Below are 14,966 nucleotides of genomic sequence, written 5' to 3'. Positions count from 1 at the left end.
CTCCAAATCTGAGACAATGGTTCTCAGTCGGAAAAGGGTGGAGTGCCCTCTCCGGGTCGGGGAGGAGATTTTGCCTCAAGTGGAGGAGTTTAAGTATCTGGGTGTCTTGTTCACGAGTGAGGGTGAAAGGGATCGAGAGGTCGACAGGCGGATCGGTGCGGCGTCTGCCGTGATGCGGACTTTGTACCGATCTGTCGTGGTGAAGAAGGAGCTGAGCCAAAAAGCAAAGCTCTCAATCTACCGGTCGATCTACGTCCCAACCCTCATCTATGGTCACGAGCTATGGGTTGTGTCCGAAAGAACGAGATCCTGGATGCAAGCGGCCGAAATGGGCTTTCTCCGTCGGGTGTCCGGGCTCTCCCTTAGAGATAAGGTGAGAAGCTCGGTCATCCGGGAGGGGCTCAAAGTCGAGCCGCTTCTCCTCCACATCGAGAGGAGCCAGATGAGGTGGCTCGGGCATCTGATTAGGATGCCCCCGGGACGTCTCCCTCGCGAGGTGTTCCGGGCATGCCCCACTGGCAGGAGACCCCGGACACGACCCAGAACACGCTGGAGAGACTATGTCTCCCAGCTGGCATGGGAACGCCTCGGGATCCGCCAGGACGAGCTGGAAGAAGTGGCTGGGGAGAGGGAAGTCTGGGCTTCCCTACTGAAGCTGCTGCCCCCGCGACCCGACCCCGGATAAGCGGCAGAAGATGGATGGATGGATGAGTCTTAAAACGTAAAATATAGCTATATGTGGTGGAATCTTTGTAAAATACACTCAGTAGAAGTCATTTGAAGCCATTTTACAAATTATGGACACAACTCGTCCGGAGAGGTTGGTTGTCCTTTAAGGCGCACCAGCGTATAAGGCGCAGGGTTATCTTTTGAAGAAAATCAAGGATCTTGGGTGCGCCTTATACACTGGAACATACAGTATTTTAGTTTCAAATATTGGAGCAGCATATCCAATCCACTAGTGTTTTTGGAGTTATTTTTGCTTTTTTTTAGTTTCTTTGTTTGTGTTTGAGGGGGCAGTATGTTATTAGAGCATTACATTGCAACAGCCTGCAAACAATTAACAACATAATATTGCAATTGTCACATGTCTGCATTTTCTCTCCTCACAATAACATGAACATGTGAAAATGTCCACGATTTGGAGCACACAGTTAATATTTATAAAACCTGCATATTATTTCAGCATCGTCACCGACTATCATTTTAAATAGCATACTGTGGAACCTGAAAAGCTAAATTCATGAAATAAACGTATACGTACATCGTGCAAGTTTCATGTTTTTATCTTGCTTTGACCAATCAGATGCAACCTTGATGTGGCTCTACTAAAAAAATTGCAAAGCTAGACTGAATTTACGTATTTTGCTGCATGATTTTTTTCATTAAATAACAAAAATGTAATCTATTCAGGTACATGTTGAATATCAACATCAACAATGAATTTATGAATATTGCATTATTGCCCTGTGTCATCCCAAATAAACACTGCAAACACTGCCCGACACAAGGAAAGGAAATGGCAATGCGCACGAAGACAAAAGACATGTTTATGTAATTTCATCGTCCACCAAAGCATGAACTGAATGTTTTTCATATTTTGCTATATATTTTGGTTCATAAATCTGTAATATGAGATCATTGAGGATAATGGATGCATAGAATAACCAGTTTTCTTTGAAATTTATGCATAATCCAAAATTGCAAACAAATCTGTGACAAAACTGCAAAATCACAAAAAAAATCTCTAAATTGCTTTTCTTTATGTGTTTAGGTCTCACAACCCTAGATGAAACACGTGAACAACCATACTCAGCAATATTTTGGTGTGAAAGCAAAGAATCAGGGCTTTCACAAGGAGTGGCCATCTACAAGAGAATCAATGTTCCCACAAATACGCCTAGAAGAAGAAGTGCATCATTGTCACACACCCATTTACACACCCCTAAATATTTTCACTTCTCTGACCAGGAACCAGAGTGGGAGAGTGAGAGTCAAAATAATAAAATACAGTGGTACCTCGATTCTCGAACGCCTCACAGTTCGAACAAATCGGTGTTCGAACAAAATATTCGAGATATTCTTGCTTCAGCGTTCGAACATCAATCGGTGTTCGAACGCCAATACGACGCATGAGTGCGTACGCGAGGGTGGCGAGCTGAGCGGCGCACGGGTGTACCGCTCACTCCATGACCAACTGTTGTCGCTAGCGGACGTGCTGCATTTTGCTCTAGCGTTTAATATAGGTGTACGAAGAGTTTTAGCCCCTAATCATGCCTCCAAAGAAAGTAAGTGCTGCTTAAAGTGACAAAAGAAAAGTAGTGTGTACAACTATTGCATTTAAGAAAGAAATAATCGCAAAATATGAAGGTGTGCGAGTGTCTGATCTGGCGAGGGAATACAGCATGGCGAAATCTACGATCAGTATGATATTAAAGAATAAGGAGGCTGTGAAATCTAGTGATGTGACCGTGGGAGTGAGAGCAAGTGTCATTGGATAGATATTTGAAGAGAAAAGAACATCCTGTAGCCGAGTCATCCGTAGCTGTCACGTTCCGAACGAGAGTGACGGAAGCTGACTCGTCGGAACGTAGTGGAATGTTTGGGATCCCAAAACAGACACGTACTACCCAAGCAGGATGTTTATTCACAAATCAAAGAAAACACAGCGAGTAAGAAGGCAGGGGGTGATCCGACCCATTTACGCAATCCCAGAAGATGACATAAATTTACGGGATGCGGGGAAAATACCTCGGACCGGATACACTCGCGCATCGAAGGAAGAGCCCAGGTATGGTGGCGAGGTGAGTCAATCATCCAGCATTGGCGAGGTGATCGCACACCGTATAAATGCCCCGTGTCCGTGATTAGAGAATGACAGCGGGTGGAGAACGGCCGGGAGAGCCAGCCCCGCCCCTTCGCCCCCGCTGTCAACTCGCAAGTGACAGGAGCAAAGTGACGGTTTCGGTGTTCGAAATAAATCGCTTTTCGAACAGGGTCCTGGAACGAATTATGGTTGAGAACCGAGGGACCACTGTATGTCAAATTTGTTTGGATGATGACTCAAGATTAAATGTGCTATTTGGTATTTTACTCTGATTATCTTCGGTTGGCATTATGATTATCTGATTATCTCCGGTGCATTTTTAATCTGCCGTATTATGGTTCAACAATGTCAGTTTTGTGGTGTTTTTGTGTGTTTCGTAGTCAAAACGTTTCTATTTGTCTTTGTGTATGTGTATGCGCGGACACGCGAACCCACTCAACACGCGCACCCACACACAGAAACACGCGCTATTAAGAAAACACATTTAAAAAAGTTCGAGTTTAACAAAAAAAATGTTGAAACAACGATAAAGTATTGTTTTTTCCGATAATGTGAAGTTACTTGACTGCCATTGCCTTAATAGTCACAGCTGCAATCGGAGGCCAGCCAGCCTTAACCTATTCACGGCCATCTGGACTGTACTACTACCACTACTGTCATCACGACAAAAATAAACTGAATTATAAGATAATTGTGAAATCAAGTTGATATAACAGATATTCTCCAGCCTCTTAAATAATGGATTATTACTGCTTTGTTTGTAACATCACCTTTATCGCAATTGCCCAGAAGTAACCGTTCAGTGTAATAGGCAGGCCTTGGTAAACACAGTGGTTACCGGACACAATTCCAAATGCTTTATGCGTGCTTTCGGTGCAATGAGATTCGATGACATGCGGTCGAACACCACGTTGCCAACCCTCGCTAAGTTAACCAGAAGTTGTGCATCAAGACCATAAACATAAACACAACCAGGGGCGTTAGCTTTCAATGAGGAAATACGTGCAGACAAAAATAATGACTGTCAAAGGTGCGACAGCGAAGTGTGACACTAGCGTCCAAATGCTCGATAATTAGTCTAAATGCGATACGCAACGGGAGCAAGATTAGTTTGATGGGTATTCTCAACAAAGACAAATCTGCGCATTAGCAGCCCGCGTTTAAATGAACTCTCTTAAACTTTGCTAACTTCCTACTCCCTATGTCGACATAGGAGGCCGAACGCGGTTGAAGTGGAGATTTTGTAAACGTACCTGATAGATTGCGAGTCTCTTGCCTCTTTTTTAAGGTTACGCCATTAGTTTATGTCAAATGACAGCGGTTTTGACAACTGAAGCTAGCCAGTTAGCATTCTAGCCAACTCAGAAGTTGCGTCACATGATGCAGAGGCCCGCAGTTGACACAGGAAGTGAAGGACACTCCGTCATTGTCGATGGTTAAACGGCAGAGCAACTCTTGGTTTCCAAATTGTTTGGCATCTCTTCTTGTGAAAACAGCCTCAATGGTTCGGTTGTAAACGATAAACCCAAGGATTCACTGTGTACTACGGAGCCCCTAAGGGGACATCAAAGAAAAAAAATTAACAACTTTGCGACATCTCGCAAAGTTTTACATTCTCTCCCAAAACTTTGCAATCCCTCGCAATACTTTGCATTCTCTCGCAAAGAATGCGAGCTCTCGCAATCTTTTTTATGAAAATGCGCGTTCGCGACTTCCGGTTCATCGTCTGGGTAACCGAAAACAACAAACATGGAGCCTTTTCACCCGTTGGTGAGTTGAATCGAATTTTACTTTAAAATTGGCTTGAATTACAAATAAATTACATTCGTTATTGAGATTAAATACGGTTAACGAATTTGTGAAAAACATTTGAGGCGAATGGTGAACAAAAAAAGCACTATTTCGTCGAAAAACGTTCGACTTGGGCGTCCAGTAAGTGCTGAGAACGTGGGGGCTTCTTGTCAGGAAAGGGGATGTTCGTCTGGTCCTGAAAGAGTTCGTTCTGAGAGGAGTATCCTGAAGGCAAGCAAGACGTCTGAGACGACGAAACTACTTCTCTAAATAACCGAATTTTATATGGCATATAAATTCCTACACAAGTAGTGACCCGAAGTTAATTGGAGTTAATCAAAGTTGTGCACCTTTTGGATGTACTCAATCGTACGAGCTGATCTTGGGACTGAAAATTGTCATGTTAAAGTAAGATGTCAAAGTCAAGGCCCGGGGGCCAAATCTTGCTCGCCATGTCATTTTATTTGGTGCGCAAATGTAAATGTAAATTTCTCCACTGTGAGACTAATAAAGGCAAATCCAATCCAAAACCAAAACAAGCATTTCAACTGCCAAGATGCTTACTAAAGACTGAACCAAAATTTAAAATTTTGCCATGTAAGCCACATTAACAGTCATTATTCTTGAATTCACATTTGAAAACTAGTTATTCATTAATTTGTTGTGCATTCTGTATGTAAAATGTAGAAGATAATGTTTGGTTTCCCCAAATTCATAACAGCCATCGAGAGGAAACCATAATTACAATGTGGCTCGCGGCAAAAATGACTGACACCCCTGTGTTAAAGGCTTCCAGCATTTCCTGGTGCCCATGCATACCACCAGGCAGCACCCTTGACAGTTACTTGGATGGAGCCAGCACTGCCAATCAAATAATTTAATATCAGTGTGTGTTATCACTCTTCACAGACCTCAGTGACAATGGATTCTATGATGGTGGATTTCTGTACAAAAGCATCCTACAATTTTGTTGCATGTGACTTATTCAGATCAGTTCATACATTCTGATCGCCCCATTTATGAAATAATTGTCTGTATTTTTGTATGTGAGAATGTGCTGATTGGATAAGAAGCGAAACGTCCAACACCTTCAAAGACGTAGAGATGACGGCTGAAGAAACCTTTTCATCGATGGACCACTGCTGTACGACTAGAGCTTACACAGGCGTATTAAGTGTGGAGCACACTGATACGATGTGGCAACCCCTGAAGGGAAAAGCCAAAAGGAAAATAAGATATTCATATAAACATGAATTACAGTACTCAAAGCAATAACCATATATGCTTTGCTTGGTGTTTGGGTCAAACCATTTTATGGCTCCTCAACTGGTGTTAGAAGGAACATTTATGCTGAATCCCACCATTGTCATTTCTTCCAACTCCTTGTACATAATTTATTTTATCATTTAACTTTAAATTTATAATTGGAACACATTTGAGGACTCTTCAGCCGTCATCTGTACTTCTTTGAAGGTGTCGGACGTTTCGCTTCTGATCCAAGAAATTTTGTTAGCAAACTAAAGTCTTACTGGTAGTTTAGGCCCTATATATATATCCCTACTGTCCAGACATGGCGGAGCTGGACTCTGCTATGATAGGTCCCTGCTCTCAGGTTGGGGGGAGCAGAGGACTACTCCATGCAGCTGCACTGAGAGTTCCTATTGTTCTTACTAACGACTGGCCTGATTGCCCCACTTCGACCGGTATCACCTCATCAGTATTACTAATCCTATGTTGCCTAAGCAGGCTATTGTATGAACGATCCAAGTTGAACCTCACCCCACCCCACCAAACCGGTTTAATGAAGGATTTTGTTGTTTTATGAAAATCGCCTCTTTTACTCCCGTTTCAAACCATCTATGTTCTTTCGCTAAGATTGTAACCTCATTGTCGTCAAATGAGTGGTGACCACTCATTGTCTCAGGTGCCTCTTTGCACAACCTACACCTTGGGTCTTGCCTGGTGTGGTATATCCTTGCCTCTATGGCTCTGGTGTTCAGGGCCAGCTCTTGAGCAGCCAGGATGAGTGCCTCTGTGCTGTCCTTTAGGCCAGCCCTCTCTAGCCACTGAAAGGACTTCTTGATATCAGCCACTTCAGTTATGGTTTGGTTGTACATCCCGTGTAGGGGCTTTACCTCCCGTTTTCTCTTGTGAACCTTCCTGTCAAAGAGAGAACGGAATAATGGCGAAAAGGTTAGGTAAGAGAAAAATTGATTCAGAATGCAGGGTATTTAACCGGCAGTGGACAAACGATTGTTTTTATGTTCAATGCAAAGAAAAGGCTGTTTGTCTTATCTGTCAAGAAGCGGTGGCGGTATTCAAAAAATACAATCTTTGCCGACACTATGAATCCCGTCACAAAGACAAGTATGATAGCTTGCAAGTCCAAGTACGAGCAGACAAACTCTCAAAGCGAAAAGTGGACTACTATCACAGCAGAATACAATTGTACGCCAAGCTCAGCTGAAGAAGGCATCTGTTCGGGCCAGCTTTCGGGTTGCTAAACGGCAGCGGTAAGCCTTTCACGGATGAAGAGTTTGTTAAGAAATGTATGGATGCTGTCGCGGAGGAGTTGCGTCCCGAGAAGAAAGATGCATATAATGCCGTAGGTCTGTCGGCGAATACAATCACCAGACGCAGTGAAGAAATCGGGATTAATGTATATGTCCAGCTGCAGCAGAAGATGAAAGAATTCGACTCTTTTCATTAGCACTGGATGAGAGCACGGATGTGCAAGACACAGCGCAACTGCTCATTTTTTTTCGTGGAGTTAGCGCAAATTTTGAGATATGCAAGGAGCTGGCAGCCCTCCAAAGTCTTAAAGTAACTACAACGGGAGAGGATATTTTTGACCAAGTGTACCAAACCATGGAGAAGTTGGACCTGAGTTACAGAACCGTGATGGTCTGAAAGACGCATTCAAGCCCAATAGTCTTATTGACTTATATGCCGCCCTCCCAAACGACACATATCCAAACATCAAAAAACATGCAATGAAAATGTCCAGTTTTTGGAAGCACGTATAGCTGCGAGAAAAGCTTTTCTCGCATGAAACTGCTGAAATCTCCGATGAGATCAAGATTGACAGAAGAACATTTGCATCAGTGCTTGAGACTGGCTGTAACCTGATATTCAACTTCTCACCAGCCAGATGCAGACCCACAGTTCACACTGATGAACATACATAGGTAAGCTCACGTTTCTGACTTGAATGAGTCATTCTGAGCATAAACAAATATGGTCATAATAAAATCTACTGGGATAAAATCCATCTTTACAGACATACTGGTAGTGAAATGTATTGTGCTGTGTAAGTGCTGTATCACTTAGTTCACTTTCTCAACGTGCTTCCTTTGTGGTTTTCACAGGGAAGTTGATGAGAGAGAGCTGCAAACAGCGGTGTCCACAAGCCTACTGGAACCTACAAAATGATTATAAGGAATGAAGACAAGAACTTTCAGAGACTGCTCATATGTGTCAGAGAGATTCTGCTCTGACAACTGAGCTGAACTTTTATCTGTTAAGATTGCGCATGGCACAACAGAAAGTTAATGTTCCATGGCTTTTTTCTATGAAGAGCGCAGAGAGAGTTTTTAGTTATTTATTTCATAAATATGTAGTGTTATTTATTTCCTGTCTTTCTATGAAGAACCCAGAGTTATTTAGTTATTTATTTCATAAATAGTGTTATTTATTTCCTGATTTTTTTCTGTGGAGAACTCAGAGAGGGTTATTTAGTTATTATTTATTTCATTGATAGTGTTATTTGTTTCCTGACTTTTTTCTGTCAAGAACCTGGAAAGGGTTATTTGGTTATGTGTGGCTTTCTGGAAAACAATTTTTTAAGCTCCCCTACGATCGTCACACTTTTTCTGTTACAAACTGACACCGGCCCCCCATCACAGAAGGGAAAAGTTATGTGGCCCTCACAGGAAAAAGTTTGGGGACCCCTGGTCTAAATTATCTTTGGCCTGTGGTACTGGGCCCATAACCTGTTGCGCTAGTCATTCTGGCAGCGTGAAAGCGTTTTAACAGTAACCAAAATGGTAGCTTTTCGTAGCGATTGCAAATACTCACGAGAGAATAATGATGCACAGCCGTGTCAATTATTGGTCTGGGAACTCGACATTTTATTCTGCGCATGCTCTTAAAAAGGCTTTACAATTTCCGTTTATCACGTGATCAACTCGTTTCGCAGATGACATCAATCAGTGAAATTTCTCCAATCATTTCTTTGCCTTACACACACATTTACAAACGCACACTCAACAAAAATACACTGGAAACGCGTGTCATAGCAGTGCTCACTTGACGTTGTTAGCTTGTCATTTCTCAAGTCCACTGGAAACGGTTTTGGCAGGCATTCTGCACATTTTTCTCAGTGCAACAAATATTCTAAACACTTTTTCAGACGGACATTAGCTGTGCGCATGTTTTGTTTCCGTATTATAATCTTCAGGCAACTTGAAATCGATTTTGCGAGTGGAAACTGGCTTGACCGCAGTAATCGACTCAGATGGCAAACCAGTAAAAACACCTCTAGAGGCCACTGTTGCATTGGGTTTAGACGCGCTTACTCGCCGGAGGAAACCGGAAGAAACGCGCCACAACTGCTCAGCCGGAGAGCTGAAAACAAACCCGTTTCTTTTGCCTTGTTTGAGGACGACGATACAATGCCGGTCACTTGTGCGTCACTGGGATGTAACAATAGGTTTGTAAAGGGATCCGATATACGATTCTATCGGTAAGTTTGCCCGGTTTTAATGAGGTAACAATAGAGGCATGCTGTGTTTCAACGTCAGTATCGCTACTATATACAGTCGTATACTGTGAAGGCAGTTCAATTCGGCCCATGCTCTCTTCACATAATCACAGTGCCCATACTCGTTCTATCTCAGATGACACAATTACATAGCTATTTTTTACATGTACAAAGCTAACACCACTGTCATAACAACACTGTTAATCAGCTTGTCTTATGTACAATTATCGGATTTAAGTACATAAATATATACTTTTTCAAATTCATTTTGAATGCAATTTATGACCTGATAGATTCGAATCCTGGGTGCAAAAAAAGCGTTCCACTCAGAGGGCAGCCACCTCTCTATTTGAGAAGGACTACCCTCGAGATTTGTGTCCCCTTCATTGGGAAACACTGCGTCCGATCATTTTCATGTAGACACAAATGTAGGTAGGTGTTCTTTTTTGAGACGTTTGTCATATCAGCATCAAACATGTCACTATTTGGCTCTTGAAATTATTGCTAGAAATTATTTTAAGTACTGTTACATGTATAGGTTTGCCTAAATTCCTCTAACAAAGTTAATACTATGTATTGAATCACAATCAACTGCGGAGTGGTACAATATTCCTGAATGCACCAATTTCAACTTCATCTCAGGTTCCCCCTCAGCAAACCATCACTTTCCGCCAGATGGGTTCAGAGTCTGGGGTTGAGAAACTTCATCCCAACTGCCAACACCTGCCTGTGTTCAGAGCATTTTCCACCAGATTGCTTCAGGGACTACAATGGAAAACAGTTTCTCAGGGAGGATGCTGTGCCGTCCTTGTTCCAGCATGACTCTTCAAAGGTTTTAGTCAAATACATTACTTGGTCATTTACAATGTTCCAACAAGTCTTCCTTGCGATTATGTGAAATCAATGACCTCTTTAAAATTTTTGATAGATTGAACTACGAAAACGTCAGACAATGATACTCCCTAAGGAAACCAGCGTCACAAACAACTTTGGACCACAGATGGAGAGGGATAAAGCGAGAGAGATGACCAGTCTACGCAGAGACAAAAGAGGTGGCGCAAGAGTAAGTTTTTTTTTTTTGTTGTTTCCTGGTGTCCTCTCGTTTTCTGTTTTGCGTAGGTGTAGCGGACTGGCCTGTTGTCATCAGCGTCTGCACAAATAATTTGTCCCATATGTGAGATGTTACCGAGCCTCAATACATAACTCTGGATAAGCAAAAAAAATGGATGGATTTTAAGATGAGAAAAATTATCAGTCAATCATATATTTGGCACTTTTTTGTGTCACAAACTAATAAAAGAAAATGTCAAAAGGTCTTTTAATAGTACCAAATTCATTTAATTCTACCAGACTACAGAAACGTAATTTCATTTTTAAATTTCCTTGTATGCAAATAAAATTATGAGAGGTTCTCCCATAAATACGTTTATATCGGTACATCCTTTTTAAATTCTTGTATGCCTTTTAGTTTGTTTAACATGGATGTCTCAATTGCCGAGACAAATTCTCACTTATAGCAATCGTGATTTTAAATCATCCTGTTAAAATGTTTTTTTTTTAATGTAATTTGCGAGCGTTTCTCTTTGTACACGTGAAGCATGATCCAAAGTGTCTGTCTGAGTCAAGTAAATAATATCCAAGCTGTGTAATGTCTGTAGAACGATTGCTGTGAACACATTCTACTATTTGCAACTGTACAGCGGCATATTTTTATGCTATGCTGGATTATTTTTATTTTATTTTTTTTTTTTTTTTGGGGGGGGGGGGTCAACTTTGTATTTTCTTACAATAAACCCTATGGTGCAGCAAGCAGCTTTGGAAGAATTTGCCTCTCTTACGCCACACCAGAAACTAAAGGCATGTTGTGCGTGGTGAACAGCAGCGTGTGGTAGATAATGGGTGGACATGATCTATGGCATTTTATTAACGTATATTACAAACTTTTCAGCGTGTGCAGTATATCCATCTCCATCTGCTCATCCCAAATGACTGTTCTTTATTTCATTATTTAATACTTAAAGGACAACCGACGTCTCCGGCAAGTTGTGTCCATAATTTGTAAAATGGCTTCAAATTACTTCAACTGAGCGTATTTTAATAAGATTCCACCGCATATAGCTATATTTTACGTTTTAAGACTCACTCTGAACATTCAGGAAGTCTTGTTTTTGAGTTGGTGACGAGTCTGTACGTGACGTCATGAAAGGACCGCCCCCTGACCGTAAAAAAAGACGCATTGTAGCGTCCTTCCATCACGTCAATGTATTTTGCTGTGCATGTTTGGTCTGAGAACCGTGCACCCAAAAGCCGTCAGAAGAGGGAGTCCAAGCTCCATATAAGGAATTTATCAGCCTGTGGAAGCGGAGGTGGCCACTGGAGGTCGCCATTTTGTGCCTCTTTTCTGATGATCCAATGTTGCCTCAAAATGGTATGGAATAAATTATTTAATCGATTGCAAACATGTATACTTTCCTCTTCAGAACTATTTGAATCATATTCATAACTGGATGTGTAACAAGAAAGCATATTCTCCGAATCTGAAGCCATTGTTTGGATTCTCCAGCAATGCAAGACGTATTGGCGTGACGTCACGAACTGGGGGCGGGACTTTCTGAAAATGCCCAATTCGCAGCTCAATTTTTTTGCAGATTTTAGACACTTTAAGTCATTTTTATTGGTGTTTTGCATTTGACTAAAAATATCATACTGTGTGTTTTGGGTATTTTAGATGCTATCAAACGTTTTTCTGATGTCAGTTAAAAAACAAAAAAGTGACGTCTGTTGTCCTTTAAATATACTTACCGTATTTTTCGGATTACAAGTCGCAGTTTTTTTCATAGTTTGGTCGGGGGTGCGACTTATAAATCGGAGCGACTTATATATGCTTTTTTTATTACTGTATATCATTTCACATGTTATTTTCACATTAAACCGCAAGAGTGCGCTCTAGGCCTGTGCTGATATTGTGGTGTTGAAACATCTGTGAGTCGTCAAAATCTGTGAGCGCAGAGACAGTAGCCTACACATTTCTATAGCAGGTATTACAGGGAAATCTGGGATTTTTCTGTAACACCTGTTATTTATAAACACAACTCAGAAGGGCTGAATAAAAATGGCACCGAAAAGAAAGTCATATTCTGCAGCTTACAAGCTGCAGATAGTGAAATATGCAGCCGAAAATGGCAATCGAGCAGCAGAAAGAAAGTTTGGAGTGAGCGAAAAACTTATAAGGGACTGGCGAAAAGCAGAGGTTACGCTTACTGAAATGAAGAAAACAAAAAAGCAAATTGCGGTGGAAAAGCTAGGTGGCCGCAGTTGGAGGAACGAGTTCATGCATGGGTGCTTGAACAACGTGCTGCTGGGAGAGGTTTGTCAACGGTGCAGTTGCGTCTCCACGCCCAGGTCGTTGCCAAGGAGATTAATATAAACGGATTTGCAGGAGGACCTTCTTGGTGTTACCGCTTCATGCAACGCAAACGCCTCTATCAGAGCAAGGACAACACTGTCCCAAAAACTGCCAGCGGACTTCCAAGCCAAGGTTGACAGTTTCCGCACGCTCATTGAAAAGCATGTAAATGATCACAACGTGACACCGGATCATATTATTAAAATGGACGAGGTCCCCCTCACTTTTGACATCCCCATAGGCCGAAGTGTTGCAGAGAAAGGGCAAAAAAGTGTGAATATAGTTACAACTGGTCATGAGAAATCACACTTCACAGTGGCGCCTTGTCTACCTGCCGAGTTGGGGGAGTTATTTAAAAGTGACACCAAGGATGAAGATTTCCTTGGATTTGGTGATTTGGAGTAAAACCTCATATTTTGGTAAACTTGTTAGCATGTTCTTTGTGCTAGAGTTATCTGAATAACTCTTGTAAAAGACTGTTCTGGGTTACCAAAAAGGAGGTGTGTTCATCGGAGTTGCGTAGAGCGAGAGCTGCGGTGTTCTGTTGGAAAAAAATGAAGTGAAACGGAGCCTGATGTTCTCTATTTTATTTTAATTTAATTAATTTATTTTAAATTGCTTTTCAAGATGACATGTACTGTAAAGTCTCGTTATATCGATATTCAAGGGAGTCCGAAAAAATATCGATATAACCGGGACTATCGATATATCCCACCCTGTTTGCATGTAATTTTCTCCGTGCGTGCATAAAAATAGTATCGATATAACCGGGACTATCGATATATCCGATATCGATATAACGAGACTTTACTGTATGTTGTTTGGTGTTGGATTTTATCAAATACATTTTCCCCAAAAATGCGACTTATCCTCCAGTGCGACCTATATATGTTTTTTCTTCTTAATTATGCATTTTTTTTTGGCTGGTGCGACCTATAATCCGGAGCGACGTATAATCCAAAAAATACGGTACTTTGTTTTCCAGGGTGGAAGAGGTGGCCGTGGCGGAAAACTGTCTGACAGGTGAGGCCCCATGGATGCAGATGATGGAACTCTTGCCAAATCAGAATTATTTTTATTGAATACACCCTTAACACACACACACACACACACACACACACACACACACACACACACACACACACACACACACACACACACACATGCATACGTATGTATACATAAACACTTGTAATGGGGTTGGGGAGGGACGAGGCTGCAAGCTGTAGAATCATGTTTTTTACATATAGTTATCCTTTTTATTTATATTTATCCTTTTCGCCAACATTGGCAGATGCAATGATGATAGTAATAAAACATTACTTTTACTTTTCATTAAAAGGAGCAATGAAGCAGGTGTATGATCAAGTCCGGGTCGTAATGTCTCTATCTTATATCTCATGCAGGCAGTTCCTAGGAGGCAAGAGCAGAGTCTATGATAACAAAGGTCGACTGTTGGCCAATGGCAAGGACCTGTGCGACTGTTTGGATGTGGACTGTATGGGATGCTTCTATCCCTGCTCCGACTGCAGCTCGCGCAAGTGTGGATTTGAGTGCCGCTGTGACAGGAAGTGGCTTTATGAGCAGATGGAGGTTGAGGGAGGAGAGATTATTCGAAACAAGTATGCGTTTTAATAAAGCACGAAAATTGTATTTACACAATGTGATGAGATTCATTGGAGCATTATAAAATATTCTACACATTAAAAGTCGCCGTTTTCAAAGGCACCATAGAAGAAGTATACTTTGAATATCCTCAGTATATTTTTGTCGCATGGAGTGGTGTACAACTGCATTACATTGTGGTATTTTTTCCCATTTTTTTTAGCTGTGACAGGAGCAGAGTCATAAAGCTTTTTCAATGGATATCGTTAGATTGCGCAAAATCATCCTAATACTGTATTGTTGCCTGGCAGTGATAGATTCATTATGAAAAGCTACATCTAAGGCTACTCAGAACTACAACTTGTTCTTTACAACAATTCAACTACAGGTATTGGGAGGAAGAATAACTATGCTTTCTGATTCTTTGTTTGATACAATTAACAAGATGATGCATTGCTGCCCATGACGGTGTCAGCAGTAAAAAGTTTTATTAAATTTTATATTATAAAATTTTATTTCACTTGGATACTTATGAGCCCGTTTTGTATCCCTGCATGAAATATTTTATTCTTGTG

General features: G+C 41.4%; 2 protein-coding genes across 7 annotated transcripts in view; one reads left to right on the top strand and one right to left on the bottom strand.

The window, feature by feature from the left end:
- nr1h3 (nuclear receptor subfamily 1, group H, member 3) overlaps positions 1-4,233 on the bottom strand; it is a 21,087-nt gene extending 16,854 nt beyond the window's left edge. For 2 of the 4 annotated variants that reach the window (XM_088992193.1, XM_088992195.1), the window contains exon 1: positions 4,081-4,233. The gene's annotated coding sequence lies outside the window, so the exon portion shown is untranslated. The remainder of the gene's footprint in view (positions 1-4,080) is intronic. The other 2 variants (XM_088992194.1, XM_088992190.1) reach the window with 1 other exon arrangement.
- On the top strand, positions 2,585-14,966 carry arl14ep (ARF like GTPase 14 effector protein). Of its 3 annotated transcripts, XM_088992207.1 has the most exons (7): positions 4,491-4,597; positions 7,766-7,806; positions 7,987-9,362; positions 10,023-10,212; positions 10,309-10,443; positions 13,772-13,809; positions 14,193-14,961. In XM_088992207.1, exons 3-7 carry the CDS (start codon positions 9,049-9,051, stop codon positions 14,419-14,421), a joined length of 906 nt encoding a protein of 301 aa, XP_088848333.1. In that variant the 5' UTR covers positions 4,491-4,597; positions 7,766-7,806; positions 7,987-9,048; the 3' UTR covers positions 14,422-14,961. The 3 variants fall into 3 exon arrangements, with proteins under 3 accessions (XP_088848334.1, XP_088848333.1, XP_088848332.1); XM_088992206.1 differs by lacking the exon at positions 4,491-4,597 and having other exon boundaries at positions 4,660-7,806; XM_088992208.1 differs by lacking the exons at positions 4,491-4,597; positions 7,766-7,806; positions 7,987-9,362 and adding an exon at positions 2,585-2,804 and having other exon boundaries at positions 14,193-14,966.

The sequence above is a fragment of the Hippocampus bargibanti genome, linkage group LG03 (assembly GCF_051943395.1).
Source record: "Hippocampus bargibanti isolate YZ-2025 linkage group LG03, ASM5194339v1, whole genome shotgun sequence".
In the NCBI taxonomy this organism is placed as follows: Eukaryota; Metazoa; Chordata; class Actinopteri; order Syngnathiformes; family Syngnathidae; genus Hippocampus; species Hippocampus bargibanti.
Note: the sequence above shows the minus strand (reverse complement) of the source record. Positions and strands in the feature narration are given on the sequence as shown.